General features: G+C 42.1%; 1 protein-coding gene across 5 annotated transcripts in view; it reads left to right on the forward strand.

Annotated features, from left to right (window-relative positions):
• Nucleotides 1–21,848, forward strand: part of LOC126252945 (uncharacterized) — an 89,485-nt gene extending 67,637 nt beyond the window's left edge. For 3 of the 5 annotated variants that reach the window (XM_049953957.1, XM_049953956.1, XM_049953958.1), the window contains exons 5-7: nt 19,584–19,723; nt 20,670–20,786; nt 21,298–21,846. In XM_049953957.1, the coding sequence (XP_049809914.1) occupies nt 19,584–19,723; nt 20,670–20,786; nt 21,298–21,549 (509 nt within the window). In that variant the 3' untranslated portion in view covers nt 21,550–21,846. Of the gene's footprint in view, nt 1–19,583; nt 19,724–20,669; nt 20,787–21,297 lie in introns of all 5 variants that reach the window. The other 2 variants (XM_049953955.1, XM_049953954.1) reach the window with 2 other exon arrangements.
• Nucleotides 21,849–22,238: the final 390 nt, after the last annotated feature.

Consider the following 22,238-nt stretch of genomic DNA (forward strand, 5'->3'; position numbering starts at 1 on the left):
GCCATACCCAGAAAACGATGGAGCTGAGCATAATCCTCAGGAAGAGGAAGATCAAGTATGGTTTTGAGATGAGAACTCATTGGTCAGAGGCCATCGGCAGAGACAGTATGGCCTAGGTAGGTAACTGATGTAGAACAGAGTTGGGATTTAACATGGTTGATCACCACGCCTTTGGCAGAGAGGGCCAAACGGACTGCGTTGAGGTGAACTTGATGCTCCTCAGCAGAGGAGGAAAAGATCAGTATATTATCTAAGTAAGCCTAAGAAAATGGCAGAGGTAGCAAAATGGAATCAATGAACCGCTGCCACATCTGCGCAGTGTTTTTCAATCCATAAAGCGTGTAACAGTATTCAAATAGGCTGAAGGGTGTGATGATGGCCATCTTCAGAAAATCCAGTGGATGCATAGGGCTTTGATGGTATGCCTTGGAAAAATCTAAAACAGAGAAACACTTAGAACCATGTAGTAATTGCATGAAATCCTGAATATGAGGAATCGGGTAGTAATCATTAATGGTGCGAGGATTAAGGGACCTTTAGTCCCTGCACTTACAAAAGGTGCCGTCTTTTTTAGGAACAAGGTGAATAAGTGAAGACCAGTTGCTATCAGAGGGGCGGACCGCACCCAAAGCCAACAGATCCTGAACGATTTCCGTGGTGCACAGAAGTTTGGAAGCGTTAAGGCACCTGGCCTTATAACGTACAAGTAGGGTGTCTGTGGTGTGAATCCTATGACAAGTGCCTTTACTGATGGCTGATACTTGCGAAGGAAGGTCTGCAAGAGGGGTCAGGAAGGGGTCCAAGGGCAACATTGGTTCACTGACCTTGCTGAACCAGGGCGGTGTAGGCGGTGCGTCGGCTGATGTCGGTGTTGGAAGATGCGGTGCAGGAGTGCAGCACAGAGATGTGTCTTGTAGAGTCATCCGCGGCGGTGAAGAAGTGACAGCAGGCGGAGGAAAGCTCAACACAGGAGCAGATTGGGAAGAAGGCACAGTAGAAGTGTGTGTTGGATCGCCTCATTATGGTTCTGCAGATAGGCGATGTATCGTATGTCATGCGTGTGAAAATTCAGCAGAAGCACAGGCAATGCGGGTGCATAACGTATTGTTCTGGGTGAGGAGTTTGTCAATTTGTGAGCACACGTCTGCCGGGTCAGAGAGCTGTGTAGTAATGTGCTAGAGCAGGGATGCAAATGTGGAAAGTGTAACCAAGAAGGCAAAGAGTGAAGTCGTGCTGAACTCGTTTGAGCACGGAATGGTAGAACCAGATGCGTGTCGCAGTGCAGTGGCCTACAGGTGTGGTAAAAGTTCGTAATGGTGTAGAAAATCCAACTCGATCACAGGTTCATCCATGTTGGCAATGTGGAATGCCCAAGGAAACGTGTGGAACGGTGATAGGCGAAGCGACATCTTGATGGAACCATGGACCGCAATGGGAGAATGATTGGTGGCAATCAAAGTGAGGTTAGCGGGTGAAAGTGCGTCACCGGCATGCTCAGCTGGGATAACACTAACATTGGCGCCAGTCTCGACGAGAAAGGGAGTGCCAGATGACATGTCTGTGGCATATAGGTGTTGCGTCGCTGAAGGGTGTGGAGCAGTCATACAGTAAGTGCCGTGAAGGGATGTGGCGGACCGTGGCACCTAAACTTGCCAGCCAGAATCATTTGGGTAGGCACAAGGTGCGCAGCAGTTGCGGGCGGCTAAGTAGCATGGTACCAGCACAGTGGGTATGCTGGTAGGCTAGGCAGTGTGGAGTGGGAGCAGGCAGCAGCTGTCTTCATCAGGGCCGGTCAACAATTGGGCTGCTGCTCATGCACGGTTGGCGGCTGTCGGGAGGCTGCAGGCAGTACCTCCTATAGGCTGCTAGGTGGCAGCTCCTGACTGGCAGCTGAGGTGCCGATGTGAACATGCTGGCCTCTGCCAGCAGGGTGTGGAACCGAAGATGCAGGTATGCCAACTGAGGGTGATAGAGATGTCGTCCATGACAGACAGTGTCGGTGACGAATGATAGCATAAGCTTGATCTGCCATGCGTAAACGAACCTCAAGTGGGTCAGCATTGTGAGACAGTAGATGAAGTTGTAGATCTGAAGGCATTCTGTCCATCCAAAATGTCCAAATTGCGGCATCAGGTAATGCTTGATCATCAATTAATGCACGTAGGTGCTGCCAAAGCTGCGAAGGAGTGCAGTTGTTGAGATACTCATCTTGAATAATGTGGTAGATAGCCTCCACTGGAGGATGAGAAAGGCGCTCGATGAACAGTGCCTTCGCCATCGAATATGTGTGCGAGGCGTGCAGTGAGAGAAGCAAATCACTGATGAGCTCCGGATGAGTGTGGAGGTGACTCACCAGGCAGACAGAATGTGTGTTGTTGTTCGAAATGCTGTGGATGTCCAGTAGGTGATCCACTAATGCAAACCAAGTCTTAGGGTTATCTTTTTGCAAAGCAGGTAGCTTGGGCAACCTGCCGGGTAACACGTGTTGAGGCAGCACCGGCAGGAGGAGATCTGTGTGAGCAGGGCAAGATGCCTCCGACACTGGGAGTGCAGTAGCGGTGACGGGAGCGATGCCCGAGGTCTGCGTGAGGGGGCAGCTGCATGCAGCACATGGTGTGGAGGGTGTGGGTGCAAAAGTTGGCATGGTGTGTCCAAACTGCATGCCTGACGAAGAGCACGGCGCGGGTGTAATGGCCGGTGTCGTTGCAACAGCGGGCGGAAGGCGGTCATGGCACAGCCACGAGGGGGCTGACCCAAAAACCAGCGCAGGTGCAATGGTCGGCGTCGTTGCAAAAACTGGCGGAAGGCAGTCATGGTGCAACCACAATGCAATGGTCACCAAAACTGGTTCGGTCGAGGCGACCAGCATTGACGAGACAATGTGCGGAGAGGGGGGGAGGAGGGGGGGCAGTGCAGTGATACTAGGCATATGAGAATTTGCTACCCATGAACAGAAATATTTGAATCACAGTCCTGGAATTTTGTCTGCACATCAAACCAACCCCAAGATAACTGCGTAGATGAGGGGTAAACCACAATGTCTTTAACTGGATGATCATCCACGATGTCGTTAGGCAGCGTGCACTGTCCATGTTGTGGCCATTGTTGTGCTGCCACACTAGATGGTGGCCATGTTGAGCCAGCTAAGGTTAGCTGGCCACCGGCGTGGCTGGGTGTAAATAATTGTTCACTTTTAACCAAACGTGCATTAGGAACACTTGACTACTCATGGTCACAAGCACAGTTAATAGGGTGTGTGGCACTAGCACAGAAAGACACTAGTAGATCCATTGTGGCGAGAACAATGTGGGCTGCCACACGAAGTTTGTTAATGATGAAAACAAGCACAAAATAGCTCACGATCACGCAATGACAATGTTGGGGTCACCACTGTGGTTATAGTGTATGGTTGGTCAGTAATAACACACACTAAGTGTTGTATATACATTTATTAAACACTGGGACAGAAAGACCAAACATAGCAAAACACGAGTTGCATGCCGAGGGAAGACATACAACAAAAGCAGTTCAAAGAAGTGAGGGGCAGCCAAGGGCGAAGATTGTTGTCTGCTGTTGCAGCATGTCCAACACAGTATTCGTGAAGAACACTATTAAGAAGCTCTTGTACACTCCTGTGAAGATGGGGCAGAGCACCATCCAGTTGCAAAATGTAATCACTATAATAGGTGTTTGGCACAGAGAACATTCAATTTTAGAGAGCCGTGCTGATGCTCTACTAGCATGTGTGGTTTTCTTGCTTCTGCAGATATGGACATTGTGTGTATTCACTTTACCACTCACATGAAAAGTGGCTTCATTGCAGAAGATGAATCTTCCTACAAAACCAGCATCCTCCAGTTTTTACTGCAGCTCTTTACAGAATCACCCCTTTTCACGCTGTCTGTTGGTGTAAGAGCGTGTACTAATCCCACTTTGTACAGTTTAAAATGTAGCCATTTACAGAAGACCTTCCACACTATAATCAATGGCGTGAACAAGGACTTTGGTAAAATGCCTTGTTCACTCTTTCAACGTGTGCATCAGACACCTGACTTTGACCAGGACTCTTCCCCTTATAATGCATCCAGTTTCTATGAACTGTTGGTACCACATACCTACATTATTCTTATTTGGTGGGTATTTCCTAAACCGTGCATGAAACTCATGCTACACAGAAAAAAGAGCACACAGAAAGCCTTTTCCTGTTTGCCAGCCATCTCGGAAACAGATGCTATGCCTGTGTAGTAGGCATGACAAGTAAATAGTGGATAGCGCATCTAAAACTTGGACAGTTGCCACTGCTTATGCTGTTAGGCTTGCCCATATAAATTAATAAATCAATTTATTATTAATTTTTAAAACCACATCTTTTGTTTATAAACATCCTGTATATCAAGCAAATGCCAACAGCACTTCTCTTCTTAGGGCAGTGGTTTAGTATGATGGGTAGTCAAATGAAAACCAAACACCTGCCACAAATAGCTTTTTGAATGGTTCCATTTGAAAGCAATCACCACACTCATTAACACATTTATCCTGTTTCCTGTTTCATAGACAATTTTTGGATGCTGTTGGATCCCTAACTACACCCACTCTTGCACTTTCTCATCCAGCCGAAACCAACATCCATGCATGTCGTTCTTCAGGTTGCCAAAGATGTGAATATTACATGGTGAAAGAACCAGGCTGTATGGAAGATGTTGCGTTGTACTGTTTCCCAACAATATCACTGCAGTGTGACCTTTGTCCAGTTGGCAGTGTGGGGACAAGCATTATCATGAAACAGGATGATTCCATCTGACAGCATTCCTGGGAATTTTGACTTGATGGTGCATTGCAATTTCTGCAGAGTGTTTTCATAGCAATGTGCATTGATTTTGGTTCTATGCTTGCGGAACTCGATGAGAAGAGGAAGCATCCTGTGGCATGATAATGCCTGCCCCCACACTGCCTATTCAGATGAAGACTACACTTCAGTGATTTGGTTGGGAATCACTGCAACATCCTCAGTGGAGCTCGGGTCTTTCACTGTGTGATTTTCACTTATTTGGTGACCTCAAGAAAGACACATGTAGACACCAGTTTTAGCCTGACAATGAAATGCAAGAGATGGTGTGGTTGTGGATCTGCCTGTGGCTGACAGAGTTCTATGAAACAGGAATGGATCCTCCTGTCTCCCAGTAGGATAAATGTCTTAATACATGTTGTGATCACTTTTGAATGGAACCATTCCGTGTTCTCATTGTGGCAAGTGTTCAGTTTTCATTTGACTGCTCTTTATACATTGACACTAGTGTCCAACTTAAGTAGGAAGCAAGGGAATTTCAAACAAACATCCTCTGTTGTCTCTGGAGGGGGTTGCCATCTCGAATCCCATGTACAGGTTGAGGCTTCTATTTCACTTTAAATGCTTTTTAATATGCTTATGATATTTATAATTTACTTTCAGTCTGGTGAATAGTCTCTATGGCTTTATAAAATGGTGAAAAGGACGCCCAGTGCAGACGTCCACTCCAAGCTGTATCTAAGAGTTCATACCACACCTCATCCAAGACCTCCACACTATGCCCAACGTCAACTGCATCCACGGTCTACCAGTGTGCAACTCACTGTCACTCCCAGATTACACCAGCTGCTCCATTGCCCATCTGATGGGGCTCATATCTCTGATCTATCAAGTTTCCTTGGCATGATTGGTCAGTAGTGAGCTTGTGTGTGTTCAGCTGAGTTCTTGTTTTCATTTTTGCACAATATTTCGGTGACAGACCCAGCCATCTTGTTCAGGTGCTGCAAGTTTTGCCATTATGTGTACTTGCTGTGTGGACTCCAACCAGACTGTGAGCCATTGTTGGTCTCATACTACTATTTACAGCCAAGTTTGACTCCCACTGTGCCCTTTGAGTCCAGGCAGTAAGTACACATAAAAGAAAAACACCTGAAGAAGATGGATGGGACAGAAATGAAACCATTGTGCAGAAAATGGAAACAGCTACTCAGCTGAACACCTGGAAGCTCAGTATTGATCAATCATGCTGAGAAAATGTGAGCGATCATATCACTTAACTCTGTGTACACAAATTAGATAAACTCCACCAGAACAAAGGACGACTTCTCAGTACATTGACCTTCCTAACAAGATGTCGAGTTGAACAAGCTTTAGGTAATTTGTTAAAATCAAATATCACATTAACATACCAGGGGCAATAGGATTAGGCACTTTCCAAGCCTGGCTCCAGTACGAGAAGAATTTGTGACACTTGATGGTTGGTAGACGTCACTTCAAAAGAGCTGCTTCATCTCTATCTTTACGTGTCGGCTAAACTCTCTGCAGAGTCTCAAGAATGGGTTTACAACAACATTGCAAGCAGACTCTCCGCAGTTGAAAACATCTGCATGCCAAAAAGCAAAATTTGTTCACTTGCACATGAGCCAAGACAAGAAGCTGGGGCCATAATGTAAACACTGAGAAACGTCTGGACAAGGATACAGCGAAGAGCCTTGCTAAGGGTCTAAATTTTGCACCCTTTACAAATGCTGCCAATAGCAGATTATATCAGCACCATGGAGCAGGAAAAGGAGCTTATGGGCACCCAACAGAGAGGTTATCAGTGCTGTGGAACATGTTGTAGCTGCTCTCACACCGGAAGCAACAGAAAAGGTTTGCTGTAAAACCTGTAGAGCACTTACCGGGGCATCAGAGCTAAGATCCAACCGCTAATGAAGAATGTGTAACATTGAAAAATCTGTGGGAGGACACTGAAACTATAGTTCTGCCAGCTAAAAAGGTTAACACTATGGTCCTAATGTCACAATAAGGAGATATTCAATCTCATGAATGACACTTCATACTGACAGATAGATGTCAGTCCTACAAATAAAATCGAGAGGAAGTGTCATAACATGTGCAGCAGTGCCACCATGACTATATGGCCTTCATAAGGTATACAAGGAAAGAATTCCACTAAGATCCATAGTTTAGTAAAATTGGCACACTGTAGCAGAATGGGTCATCCTCTCACTTTCCTTTAAGCAATCTGTCCACCCACCTGGATAGGTTTCAGGTTGTCTGCCCCTTCACTCTATGGTAGTAGATACTGGTTTAGCCAATAAAAACAGCATTGATGATGATGAAAATTCGATTAAATACCTATCACACAAAGGCCACGTAACTCCAGTCCGTGGGCTGTAACTGAAAGTTAGTTAAACTATTGAGTGTTTGGGGTTCTTGGACTCATTTGAAAAAAACGTCTAAAATTTCCTTTAAGATGGTTTATTGTCTTTAAAAATACAGAAAATAGCTATCAACCCCATATTTAATATCCCGACATCGATTATGCAATGTTCCAAGATCACACTTGAAAACAGCCAGAAGGTATTTAGTCCGACCCAATATTTTGAACATCCTTAACTGTCACTGGCTCATGACCACTGGTGAGTTAACACATTCAGTCATTCAGTGTGCTTCTAGTAAAGAAGTGCTCACCATAATGTCTCGTAATCTGTACAAAACACACCACACGGAATTTATGTATGACATGAAATTTTCATGAAAAATCTCCTAAAATTGGCCACTCACAAAGCTCGAACTTTCCTAAAATACTTGGTGCTGTAGTTGCTTTTCACCAATGACAAGAGAACCAATGAAATGTGCAAATTTCTTCATTTTGGCACAAATTTGATTAGCACGGTTTAACATAGGTGTTTACCAGAAGATGGTTCCCGAATGATTATCTACTCACATGCCTTCTTGCTGTATTTCTGTCAGCCAATCAGATTACCACAAGTAATTTAGACCAGAAATTTTGTAATTCTGGAACTAAACAAAATTTAATGAAAACAAAATGTGGTTTCTTGCCACAAAATAAATAACTAATAAATTTTATACTTGATGCCCCTTCTGGCTGCCTTTTACAAAATCAAGCTCATTCCAATGTGTGTCATAAATTCCCCTATTGCGCAGCAACTTTCTAACATGTACATTTTCATAGTTTTAATAAAATATCACATTCTCTGTTTATGTATGTCCTCCATTCACTCTCTCTCTGTGTCTCAAAAACACTCATTTTACCAAAACATGATGAAATAATAATTTTCTAAAGTACTTTCAATTACATCAGAAACATGTGGTAATAAAACTAAGCAAAATTCCAGAAAATTAAATTATATGAACCTATCTTCTTGGTTGTAGTTTCAATTGATACTGTAGATGAATCCATTACAGTCCCTAACTCTGTTTCATAATGCCAGCATGGTTATATGTTTCAGGTAGAAATTTACATCCCCAAAAGAACTGAACTTATTGATTTGAAATTTTAGCAGTACCGTTGTATTATTCATAGAATTTGGTATACTAAGTATGAAAAAGATTGATTATTAGATAGTAGTACTTCTTCAGATTCATAGAGAGTATGTGTAATGTATTGCATGCAGCATTAAGCAAGTACACTGCTTGCTTGGCCCGATAGCCAGTGTCAGCTGTGCCAGCATGAGAACCAAAATCTGGTCTCCTCCCAGCTCCATGGCCAGTTACACTTTCAGTGAAAGATAACAACTCATAATGATTTGCTACATTACAGTACCTAAAAACCAGCTGGCAAAATATCTGGAATGCATACTCAGTAAATACATGAGAAGTGCAAATACCATATTCAATAGTCCATTGACTTTCATCAGTCAACTGCTATTCCAGAACATAGATATTACGGTCAGTTTTGATGTAGTCTCCGTCGTTATGAGAGTTCTTTTTCTGATTCCTTGGAATTAATATCAGAAAAGTTAGACAGTCCTTCCACAGAACTTTTTAGGCATATTTTGACATCAACTTATTTCCTATATGATGGAGAATATTATGAACAGACAAATTGCAATTCAGTGGGTTGTCCATTATCACCTTTCATGGTGAACCTGTAGAGGGAACACTTTGAAGCAAAGGCACTTGAATCCACAAACTTAAACCCACGTTTCTTTCAGGACATGGATGACACTTCTGATAATGGCCACATGCACTGGAAAAGCTTCAAGAGTTCCTGGAACATTTAAACTAATATGAAAGTCATGATGGAACTTGAAAAAGAGGGCCACTTAAGTGTTAGTTAAAAGAAGACTGAACAGATCCCTACATCACAATGTATGTAGAAAACCTACACACATGACCTCTATCTTCACACCACAAGCCATCACCATCTATCACAAAGAAATTTGGTGCTAAAGACTCTGGCCCATAGAGCTCGATCACATTCAGACAAGGGGAGCCTTGCCAGAGAATTACAACACCTGTGAACTGATGTCCCGAAAGATGGTTACTCACAGCATCAAACTGAATGGCAATGCAGTCAAAATCAAGAACGTCTAAGAAATAGTTTTAGGTTGAGAATGAGGAAGAGAAGCCAAAAATCACTTATCTGCCTTATAATGGTCCAATATCCAGAAAGATCAGTAGACTACTACAGAAACATGGCATCCAGTGTGTTCGCTCCTGTCAACTAAGATAAAAAGTATTTTTTATAATATTAAAGATGATCTACATCTCCAAAAACTGGGTGTGTATTATATTCCGTGTGAATGTGACATGTCTTACTTTGCACAGAATATCAGAACAGTCGAGGAGAGATGCAAAGAGCATCAGTGACACACCCAACTAAAACAACCAAGAAAATCAGATATCGCTGAGCACTGCCTTGAGTATAATCATGAAATGAAATGAAGTACAATGATACCAGTACTGTGGTGTAAATGCCAAGTTTCTGGGACAGCATAATTCAGGAGTCTGTCAAAATAAAGATGTCAGAAAATGTGATAAACAGGGATGGTGGTTACAATTTAAATAACACTTGGAGTCTGATGCTCAATTTATTAAAATCTCACTGCCCATCACATCTATCAGAGTTGGAAAATGCTGAGGAAATTTATGTTTCATGGAGTATCAGAGCATGCTCTGTAAAACAAAAGAGCGTCAAAGCATGCAGTGGACATTAGGAATTGAACTCGGCTATAAATTGGAGTCCAAGCAGCGAGTACACACAGTAGCAAAACTCGCAGCACCTGAAGAAGATGGCCTTCTCCACTTCTGGCACACCTTCATTTACTGCTAACATTGTTTCTTCCACAACTGGCATGGCTTCCTCCACTGCAGTAATGCCCCCTTGCATCTAGGTCCAGCTTGCTGCCACCATCATGACGTCAATTCAAATGGTTTCATTTTCTGTGCCACTTCATCCTTCCATTCTTGCTTTTTTTTGTCTCCTGCTGTATCACCCTCAATTGAGCCCTTGTCCCGTTTCAAGTTCCTTCTGCTGTTCTTTTCTGTGAGAATTAAGTTTTTGTGGAAGCTCTGAAGCAAAACCCTGGACCACACTTGGCCTCATCACCTACACCACCTTCCTGTGACTGGCTTTCCTTTCTCAGTAACAGCCCTGACCATCTGTTGTTTATCATGTCTCCAATCATAGCAGCTTTTCTTGTTGGCTGCCTGGCTGCATCAGTGCCACATTGAACACCTTACTGGCTCGTCGGCTTCATTGCGTCTCAAGCAGCTGCCATTCATCAGGTGTCATCTTACAGTGGCTGCTGGTGTTTGCTGATGCCACCACTGGCTCACAAGTTCCATGTCACCTCTTCCCAGCAGCAGCTGCATTGCTTTATTAAGAGGGGAGGGATATTGTATTCACCGATCCACCTCCAAGCAACATGGGTGTATACTGCAGACTGCCTTGTACCTGGCTGCTGGTGAGACCATCATGTGAGACACAAGAAAACAGTCCAGTGACAACATAAGCACACCATGTTGTCATCAACCACATCTCTCAGAGCTGCCAGGGTAACACATGGCCCCAGCTTCACTGTTAACAGCACAGGCGTTGCTGCAAATAGAGCTATCATTGGGGACTCAATGTCTTCCATTGCAGGTTATGTGTCTGCTTGACATCATGCCTGTATGTTCCACTGGGCGGCAATAAAGGGCACTGCCCAACCAGTCAGAACTGGTTCACATTGGAAATCACTCCAGGACAGGTGTGAATTGCATCCTGTTGGTGCATCATTTGGAGCTCCCTTTGCCACAGAAGAGTCGTCAGCTCCACACCATGTCTGAGTGTTCTCTCCACACCTCATCCAAGTCCTCCACAGGGGGCCTGATATCGGTGCATTTGTGGCCCATCAGTGCAGAACTCGTAATCACTCCTGGAATATGCCGGCTGTGTCCATGGTTCATCTGATGGAACTTGTCTCTCTGTGTCTTATGCCACAACCACACTATCTTTGACCAACTACAAGCTTCCAACTCGCTGGGACCTTTCTCTCTCTTCTGGAAACCCCTAGAGCTCTACCACTCTCCAACTATATGGCCCCTTTTATACTCCCTTTAAGAGAACTCTGTCAATGTGACATCAGTCACTGTCAATGCATTAGGACCAAGAAATGTGGTTTCATGTCTAAACAGCTGTGGTGTTGTATTTAGTTCATGAGCATGAATAAGGTTCATTTACTCTTGCTAACTCGGGCACATTAATTACTGTGGCTCTTTCATGACAATGTAACAAAACCTGGCAACAAGAAGTGGATTTCATCCCACCAGTGACTTTTTCATACTTTGCATGCTTCCCCAGTACAGGTGACCACCTCTGCGCACTGCTTATGATGTTTATGGATTTTTTTTCTCTTACTGCATATAAGTGACTCATGTGAGGGTTGACTGAAAAGTAATGCCTCCACCTTCATAACTCATCAACAGTTGGCAGCATTGGTATGCGGCAGGTACTGGCTTGTTCTGTAGCCTCTTCTCTACAGCTGCAGTTGGCAGGAAGCCTTAGTATTGACCGAGTGAGGTGGTGCAGTGGTTAGCACACTGGACTCGCATTCGGGAGGACGACGGTTCCATCCTGCGTCTGGCCATCCTGATTTAGGTTTTCCTTGATTTCCCTAAATTGCTCCAGGCAAATGCCGAGACAGTTCCTTTGAAAGGGCATGGCCGACTTCCTTCCCCATCCTTCCCTAATCCGATGAGACCGATGACCTCGCTGTTTGGTCTCTTCCCCCAAACAACCCAGTCAGTTGCACAAAAGACACAAACTTTTATTTTCCTAAGAACCACGTTGCCTTAAAAGGATCAAAATAAAACAATATGGCAGAAGGCCTAGTTAAGGAAACTTGAGATTCCTCCTAGGCTGAAGGCCCAAAGCCACACCAAAAACAAGAACAGCTGAAGGCGTGAACACAAATTATAAAAAATTGCTTTAAAGAATACTCCCCGCTGAAGCCTTACTTAAAAAAATATTTCACTCCTCTGAAGGCCACACACAAAACATTGAACAATTCAGGGCTTAGGGACTGGATAACAAGAAATTCAGATAGAGCAAATTTAAAAAAAAAAATCGTTTTAAACAAATGAATCTTCAAATTTTAATTTAAAATGGCTGAAGGCTTTATCTTAAAAATACTTCATGTAAAAGCTTGGCTGAAGGCCACACACTGGACATTGAACAATTCAGGGCTTAAGGCCTGGATAACAAGAATTACAGATAGCACAAACTTTCAAAATTTAGTTTTTAAACAAATCAATCTTCAAATGAACCATGGACCTTGGCGTTGGTGGGGAGGCTTGTGTGCCTCATCGATACAGATAGCCGTACCGTAGGTGCAACCACAATGGAGGGGTATCTGTTGAGAGGCCAGACAAACGTGTGGTTCCTGAAGAGGGGCAGCAGCCTTTTCAGTAGTTGCAGGGGCAACAGTCTGGATGATTGACTGATCTGGCCTTGTAACACTAACCAAATCTGCCTTGCTGTTCTGGTACTGCGAACGGCTGAAAGCAAGGGGAAACAACAGCCGTAATTTTTCCCGAGGGCATGCAGCTTTACTGTATGATTAAATGATGATGGCGTCCTCTTGGGTAAAATATTCTGGAGGTAAAATAGTCCCCCATTCGGATCTCCGGGCGGGGACTGCTCAGGAGGACGTTGTTATCAGGAGAAAGAAAACTGGCGTTCTATGGATCAGAGCATGGAATGTCAGATCCCTTAATCGGGCAGGTAGGTTAGAAAATTTAAAAAGGGAACTGGATAGGTTAAAGTTAGATATAGTGGGAATTAGTGAAGTTTGGTGGCAGGAGGAACAAGACTTTTGGTCAGGTGAATACAGGGTTGTAAATACAAAATCAAATAGGGGTAATGCAGGAGTAGGTTTAATAATGAATAAAAAAAATAGGAGTATGGGTAAGCTACTACAAACAGCATAGTGACTGCATTATTGTGGCCAAGATAGACACAAAGCCCATGCCTACTACAGTAGTACAAGTTTATATGCCAACTAGCTCTGCAGATGATGAAGAAATTGATGAAATGTATGAGGAGATAAAATAAATTATTCAGATAGTGAAGGGAGACGAAAATTTAATAGTCATGGGTGACTGGAATTCAAGCGCAGGAAAAGGGAGAGAAGGAAACATAGTAGGTGAATATGGATTGGGGCTAAGAAATGAAAGAGAAAGCCGTCTGGTAGAATTTTGCGCAGAGCATAACTTAATCATAGCTAACACTTGGTTTAAGAATCGTGAAAGAAGGTTGTATACATGGAAGAAGCCTGGAGATACTAAAAGGTATCAGATAGATTATATAATGGTAAGACAGAGATTTAGGAACTAGGTTTTAAATTGTAAGACATTTCCAGGGGCAGATGTGGACTCTGACCACAATCTATTGGTTATGAACTGTAGATTAAAACTGAAGAAACTGCAAAAAGGTGGGAATTTAAGGAGATGGGACCTGGACAAACTGAAAGAACCAGAGGTTGTACAGAGTTTCAGGGAGAGCATAAGGGAACAACTGACAGGAATGGGGGAAAGGAATACAGTAGAAGAAGAATGGGTATCTTTGAGGGATAAAATAGTGAAGGCAGCAGAGGATCAAATAGGTAAAAAAATGATGGCTAGTAGAAACCCTTGGGTAACAGAAGAAATATTGAATTTAATTGATGAAAGGAGAAAATATAAAAATGCATTAAATGAAGCAGGCAAAAAGGAATACAAACGTCTCAAAAATGAGACTGACAGGAAGTGCAAAATGGCTAAGCAGGGATGGCTAGAGGACAAATGTAAGGATGTAGAGGCTTATCTCACTAGGGGTAATATAGATACTGCATATAGGAAAATTAAAGAGACCTTTGGAGAAAAGAGAATGACTTGTATGAATATCAAGAGCTCAGATGGAAACCCAGTTCTAAGCAAAGAAGGGAAAGCAGAAAGGTGGAAGGAGTATATAGAGGGTCTATACAAGGGCGATGTACTTGAGGACAATATTATGAAAACGGAAGAGGATGTAGATGAAGATGAAATGGGAGATATGATAGTGCGTGAAGAGTTTGACAGAGCACTGAAAGACCTGAGTCGAAACAAGACCCCCGGAGTAGACAACATTCCATTAGAACTACTGACAGCCTTGGGAGAGACAGTCCTGACAAAACTCTACCATCTGGTGAGCAAGATGTATGAGACAGGCGAAATACCCTCAGACTTCAAGAAGAATATAATAATTCCAATCCCAAAGAAAGCAGGTGTTGACAGATGTGAAAATTACCAAACTATCAGTTTAATAAGTCACAGCTGCAAAATACTAACGCGAATTATTTACAGACAAATGGAAAAACTGGTAGAAGCCAACCTCGGGGAAGATCAGTTTGGATTCTGTAGAAATGTTGGAACACGTGAGGCAATACTGACCTTATGACTTATCTTAGAAGGAAGATTAAGGAAAGGCAAACCTACGTTTCTACCATTTGTAGACTTAGAGAAAGCTTTTGACAATGTTGACTGGAATACTCTCTTTCAAATTCTGAAGGTGGCAGGGGTAAAATACAGGGAGCAAAAGGCTATTTACAATTTGTACAGAAAGCAGATGGCAGTTATAAGAGTCGAGGGGTATGAAAGGGAAGCAGTAGTTGAGAAGGGAGTGAGACAGGGTTGTAGCCGATCCCCGATGTTATTAAATCTGTATATTGAGCAAGCAATAAAGGAAACAAAAGAAAAGTTCGGAGCAGGAATTAAAATGCATGGAGAAGAAATAAAAACTTTGAGGTTTGCCGATGACATTGTAATTCTGTCAGAGACAGCAAAGGACTTGGAAGAGCAGTTGAACGGAATGGACAGTGTCTTGAAAGGAGGGTATAAGAAGAACATCAACAAAAGCAAAACTAGGATAATGGATGTAGTCAAATTAAGTCGGGTGATACTGAGGGAATTAGATTAGGAAATGAGACACTTAAAGTAGTAAATGAGTTTTGCTATTTGGGGAGCGAAATAAATTATGATGGTCGAAGTAGAGAGGATATAAAATGTAGACTGGCAATGGCAAGGAAAGCGTTTCTGAAGAAGAAAAATTTGTTAACATCGAGTGTAGATTTAAGTGTCAGGAAGTTGTTTCTGAAAGTATTTGTATGGAGTGTAGCCATGTAATGAAGTGAAATGTGGACGATAAATAGTTTAGACAAGAAGGGAATAGAATCTTTCGAAATGTGGTGCTACAGAAGAATGTTGAAGATTAGATGGGTAGATCACATAACTAATGAGGAGGTATTGAATAGAATTGGGGAGAAGAGGAGCTTGTGGCACAACTTGATTAGAAGAAGGGATCGGTTGGTAGGACATGTTCTGAGACATCGAGGGATCACTAATTTAGTATTGGAGGGCAGCGTGGAGGGTAAAAATCGTAGAGGGAGACCAAGAGGTGAATACACTAAGCAGATTCAGAAGGATGTAGGCTGCAGTAGGTACTGGGAGATGAAGAAGTTTGCACAGGATAGAGTAGCATGGAGAGGTGCATCAAACCAGTATCAGCACTGAAGACCACAACAACAACATCTTCAAATTTTAATTTAAGTTGGCTTAAGGACTTAGTTTAAAATTAAAACAACTAAATTAATAGTACTTCAGACTAAAATGAAAATCACAATCTAAAACCAACAGAACAGTGGTGCTCAGAAGTGTTCCAAGGGTCAGCCTGAGGAGGTAGCTCTAACATAAGGTGAGGTGAGACAGGCAGCCAAGAGTAAGGTTAAATAATCAGATGGCAACCTCACCCAGGGATGGCTGAAGGAACAACCAACAACCTAATCAATTCCCTTCTGCCCGACCAACGACATGACAACGAAAAGTATCAGCTGAGGACGAAGATACCTGCAGCACAACTTCCTCAAAATTGGCATCTAAAAACTGCCAAGGCACAATAACCACTCTAAAAAAAATATGAACAAACAACTAAAAGGCTGCCGAACTACACGCCATGCCAGACAGCGTGAGCACAGGAGGAAAAACACGCTGCCGGAAAACTACGCTAACGACTAGGGCAGGTAACTGGTGCGTTAACGGCCACAAGCCGCAAAATACCGCTGGTGCACTTCATTGATAAGTAACAACCAATTGAATAGTTAAAGACCATACAGGAAAACGGTTGCAAAATTTCGCCGACTCCAACACACCATATGTTGCTGCTAGCCGGAACGGCCCAGGAAGCAACAACCAGCAATTAATGAAAAGATGTCACAGCAGTTGAGGTTTCATAACATGTTAACTGATCACTCAACTTCAGTGTCCAGGTTTGGTGGGCAGAGAACTTCGTAGGGCTCGCAGCTAGTGCCTCACAATCCGACCGCGTGTGCACGCTGCCAGCGGTCTCGGCCTGACCTCGCTGCTTTGTCCCAACTGACCGACATGTCACACACACCACCACATGGAAAAATAATGATCACACCAAAGATGGTACAGCAGTACTAGTATCAATAAGCACTGCTGCTGCCACTGACAGAGGCAAGTCAGCAAATTGTTATGGTAGTAACTCAGGGAGAAATAAGACGTCACTCGATTGTGACAAAATGCCAAAGAACAAATGCCATCAACACGAACCGGCCATGGCTCAAGGTGATTGTGCTGATGTGAGTACTGTGCATCTTCATTCTCGTAACCCGAGAGGAGTTTCTGGCAAATTTCAAGTCTGTGCACTTTCATTTCAGGAGTCACTATCTGGGGTACCCATCATGCACAGATCTTCCAATAGCCAACCAAAGCAATAATGTGACCCACAGGTTCTTGTGAAATGCCGACTGTGCTTGCAGTTTCTCTCTGAGTGATACAGTGATCGTTCTGAATCAATCTGTCTACATTTTGCTTGTGAAACTCGGTGGTTACTGTCACAGGATGTCCAACTCAAGCAGTTCAGGTGTTCCTGCCTCAACATCTGTAAACTTACTAGCCCAACGATGCACAGTACTCATACACAATCACCATAAACTGCTTTCATTCTCTGGTGAATCTCCTTTCAGGTGACACCTTCTGCTGTCAAGAATTCAATGACTGTGCATTGTTCAAATCGCATTGACCTTACTTTACACTGTAACAACACAACTGTTCAATTCTAAGGCTTCCAGCCAGCTGGAGCTGTAGAGAAGAGGCTACGGAACAAGCCAGTACCTGTCTCATACCAATGCTGCCAACTTTTGATGAGTTACAAAGGTGAAGGCGTTACTTTTCAGTCAACTCTCATAGCAGCCTCCAGCTATATTGGCACAATAGCTGCTGCTACAGTGCTACAATGGAACAACGATCTTATACAGGGCTAAACTGCATTCTGCTCACCACCATGAGTAATGCCATCACCACTCCTTCCAGCCAAGCCCATGATAACCATGTGTCATCCTACTGACACATCACAATCCAGCCAAGCCAATCAGCACCCTGCTGATGTTGGCCAAGCCCATTGACACCCTGCCAATGTCCACAGCCTGTTTTCCTCCCAGCCGAGTCTGTTGGCTCCCTGCTGAAGTAACACCAGACCATCACCTTCCTTTTGTCTGCCAATGCCAGCCCCTTCACAGACTGTCCTGTTGCTGCATTTGTGTCACCCCTGGCACCAGCAGAGATGCCTTTTCATCTGTGGCCCCTAAAAACCACTAGTGGGTTCCAACAAGTGTCTCGCTGCTGCTGCCACACTCCCAAGAGCCCCAGTGCCACCACCTCCGCTGCCGGAATGACCGCCTCTTTCACCACCAGTATGGCCTCCTCTCACACCACTGGCACAGGCTCCTCTTCTACCACTCTTCTCCTTCTTCCACCATCAGCACTCCATCCTCCACCACCAGCATGGCTTCTTCTGCCACCAGCACACTGCCTCCAGTGCTGACATGGCCTCCCCTGCCACTAGCTGGGCCCCACTTTAAGCCATTGTTACATCCTCTATTCTTATGGTTTCATTTCCTACATCACCTCCACCTTCCAGTCCTGCTTTTTAGCCTGCTGCCGTATTGCCCTTGGTTGATTCATCACTCCTGTTTTCAGTTACTTATGCTGTTCTTTTCACTAGGCATATGGTGAGACACTCTAGAAGGTTCAAATTTTGGGCCACACCTGGTCCCATCATCTTTGCTGCCTCCTGGTGGCTGGCTTGCCATTCACAACAGTGACCTTCCCATCTCTTGTTTTCAGGTCCCTGATTGTGTGTGGGCTTTCCTGTTGGCCACGTCAATGCCACATTGCATGCCTCACCAGCCCATTGGCATTGTCCATCTTGAGCAGCCATCGTTGGTCAAGCATAGCCTCCAATGGCTGTTGACTCTGGCTCACTGGTCTCAGGACTTCTGCTCCCAGTGGCACCTTCATTGTTTGACTTCACCATCTCTTCTTATGGGGGAGGGATATTGTACCCACATACAGTCCACCTCCAAGCAACACATGTGTTTGTTGCAGGTTGACACCTGTCCAGCCACTGGTGACACCATTGCGGGAGATGTAACAAAACAATCTGACAGCGACATAAGCACTCCACATTGTTGTGAGCCGCATCTCCCGCAGCTGCCACACCATATAACCAGATGCTGTTGCTGCTCTATAAATCAGAAACAGGAGTCACTGTTGATGGTTTGCCCCTTACACACAGCTCGCATAAGAGTAACACCGTCATAATCATATGCCATGATCAGCATAAGTTTCACCTGATCCCAGTTGGGCTCCTCTCTCATATACATAAATTTGTTTTCCTTAGTTTCAGTTGAAATATAATTTCGTGTTTGTCCTCCCACCAAAAAGACATGATTGAAAGTAACCAGCTGGACCATGTTTTCATTATTAGCTACCAAAAGATTTTTTTTGTGTGTCATATCTCAGATTATGTTATTTCCTTTTTTCATCTGCATATGAGTATCTTTCTTCTCATTCAAGTTCTCACCAGTTTGTACCTCATTTTTCTTACTCATGATTCTCTAAAGTTTTTCCTATTTGTTTGAAATGTTTTCATTTTTTTCATACATAATGAATTCCTCTATTTAAATTTTTCATTTTGTGTGTGTTTGTGTGCATGTGTGTTGCTGTTGTTGTTGTTGTTGTTGTTGTTGTTGTATAGGAAATCTGTTCCAGTTCTCCTATCCACTGATGTATCAGAAATCTTTTTTGTTTACTGTTTCTTCTTACTGTCATAATCCCTCATTGTTAAAAGTGAGTGATTCGTATAAGATATTAAATTGTTCTCGAGCATTCATCCAAGACATAAGACTCAGACTCCACTAAAAAAACTTGATATACTATGCATGGATATTTTTAATGTTCATAGGAGTTGGGAATATCACAGCTGCAGCTGAATTCAACTTCCACTGTGATCCTGAGGCAGCACATGTTGTTCTTAAGAGTATGAAGTGCCCCATAACAATTTTTCCATGGGAAACAGCACTCACAAGGACTAATATTTCATATGTAAGTATTATGTATACTTATCACCACTATATAGGTGTAATATTAAATCTAAAATGTCGTTAATCATTTTGCATTAAAAGCTCATGCTTTTAAGTCCATCACTAGTAATGATCAAGAATACATAGAGATGTATGATGTCTAGGTTTGAATTATTTGCTTCATTAAAATTCCGTTTGAGAATTGGACACAGTGCAACAGCCATTGGCAATTTATTTTTAGACCCAACAACAAGCAATGATTTGCTGTAAAATTTTTACCCAGCAGCTTGTCTGATCTCAATAGTCAAATGTTAACAATAAAGTTACTGACCAGTTAAGTACAGATATGGATAAAAAGTACTTGATCACAGAAATATAAACAAAGAGTGCATCACAGTTTTTTGGAGAGGTATTACAGGAAGAATTGTGGAGAGAAATTTATAAAGCTGACAGAGTTAAAGCAAGTTTAACTCTTTCTTAAACATGTTCCTACAGCAATTTGAGACTTGTTTCCCCTAAAACAAAAAAGGGTGAAATCGAGCTGTAGCAAGGATAAGGGTTTGTCTGTATCAGTGTATGTGTTTTGCTACTTCTGTATAGAAATGTTGACACAGAAATTTAGCAGGTAATATTTGTGATGCAGTTTTACTGCCTTTTTGTTCTCTGTAGCACTGCATATGTAATAAGATAAATTTCTTTATTCTGTTGCCCTAAAAATGGCCATATAGTCTCTAAACAGCTCTGTATCATAAATTGGGCTCGCACACATGTGATATTGTTAATGGGAATTTGATACTCCATCACATTTCAGCTTGAAAGAAGTTACTAATGTAAAGATTTCTTTTTTAAACATTGTTATAGTAAGCTGAAAATCTAGATTTTGATCTGGAAGGTGTTTACTTGTACTCAAAATTGCAGTGAATGACTGAAGAAAATGTATTCCTTTTTTTTTTGTTTTGTTTTAATAGACATGGCGCAATGATGTTTTGGGAAAAATTCAGAGCCCTCAGATGCAGCTTTTGAATCAGGCAGAAGCAAAAGTAATAGCCAGATACTACAAGGATGGTTGGGTGCAGTGTGATCCGGTTAGTATTTCAAACGAAGGTTGATTTAACTGTCAGACTTTGTATGATTTATGGACCAGTTAAATTGCATTTGTTACTTTCTATTCCATAGTTGATTGATTTATTATTTAGTTCTCACTATTTTTAACTGTCAATGTTTCAGTGAAATGTAAGTCATGAAATGGTAAATGTAGATTTATTAGAAATACAGGTTGTGTCAATGGAAACACATTGCCCTTTAAAAATGCAAGGACATCTTTATCAAATTCTATGGTTTTCATATATATCTATTGAAGTTAACAAAATCACCCAAAAATTTTCATATACGTTATGTCTGTTATGTGTTGTGTTGCCTCCCACTATGCAGCCCATTTGGAAAACAAGTGTTTCCACAGTTTTCCTTTGTGGAATTAACTTGATACTTTAAGTAATCTAAAAGATGCATTATTAGAAATTTGACTGAATATGATAGTAAATTTTGCTTCTTATTATAAAGGGAGTGTTTCATAATTTCTCATTTGGTTTACTTAAGGCTGCTGCTGCTATCCTCATGAGGCCTTCCATTGCCTCATCAAAAGTAATGCATTATGTGATGGTAGAGTTACACGGACGGCATACAAGAGGAGCAATGGTTCTCGATCATATCAATTCACAAGGGAAAAAGCATAATGTGACTATTATAGAAAGCATTGATCTAAATCTGTACAAGGAGCTACTTCTGACTGCTGCAAAAACTAACTTGAGCAGAAGTAAAATACAAAAAGGACAGGGAGAAGAAACATGATTTTATTTGTTACTTTTGTGTGAGTTAATATCATACAAAAAATGTTATGTATCAGAATTAAATTTGTAATTTTGAATTTCATAAAAGTAGCTTAGCATGTTTTCATATATTGTCCATTAAGATTTATTTTCAAAACTTCAGCTTATTAATTTCTTATTAATTTCCCGTGATGTTAACTGAATGTCTGTCTTAATCCTATTACTCCTGCTATTTCATTTATAAAAAAAAGGTTCATTGTGTCATGCTATCATCACTAGATGATAAATTTAATTCTGCAGACTGAATCAGTATAATACTGATATATTATTGTTTGTATTCATGTTAAACATAATTAGTATTATATCTGTTACATTCTCTAATGCAATATGATAACATGAGCAAATATATAACTTTGTATGTAACTATGTTTCATTCTGTTATATTCTTCATTTACTCCTGCAAGAGACAATAAATACTTTTGATTAATGTCTTTTGTTTTTAATATTACCTGTTTGCATAACTATATTATCGTATGAAACCACAATCTTTGTGTAACTTAAAAATGAAATGTATGTCTGCAGTGATGTTATTATGTATGTAACTACCATTACCAGTCAGGAAACATAAAGGGCTATTAGAGACAATGTTAAGTGACTTTCAGGCTTTCCTCAAAGCACTTTTGTTATATCAAACATTTTACATTATTTCAT

This window comes from Schistocerca nitens, chromosome 4 (assembly GCF_023898315.1).
Source record: "Schistocerca nitens isolate TAMUIC-IGC-003100 chromosome 4, iqSchNite1.1, whole genome shotgun sequence".
NCBI classification, from domain to species: Eukaryota; Metazoa; Arthropoda; class Insecta; order Orthoptera; family Acrididae; genus Schistocerca; species Schistocerca nitens.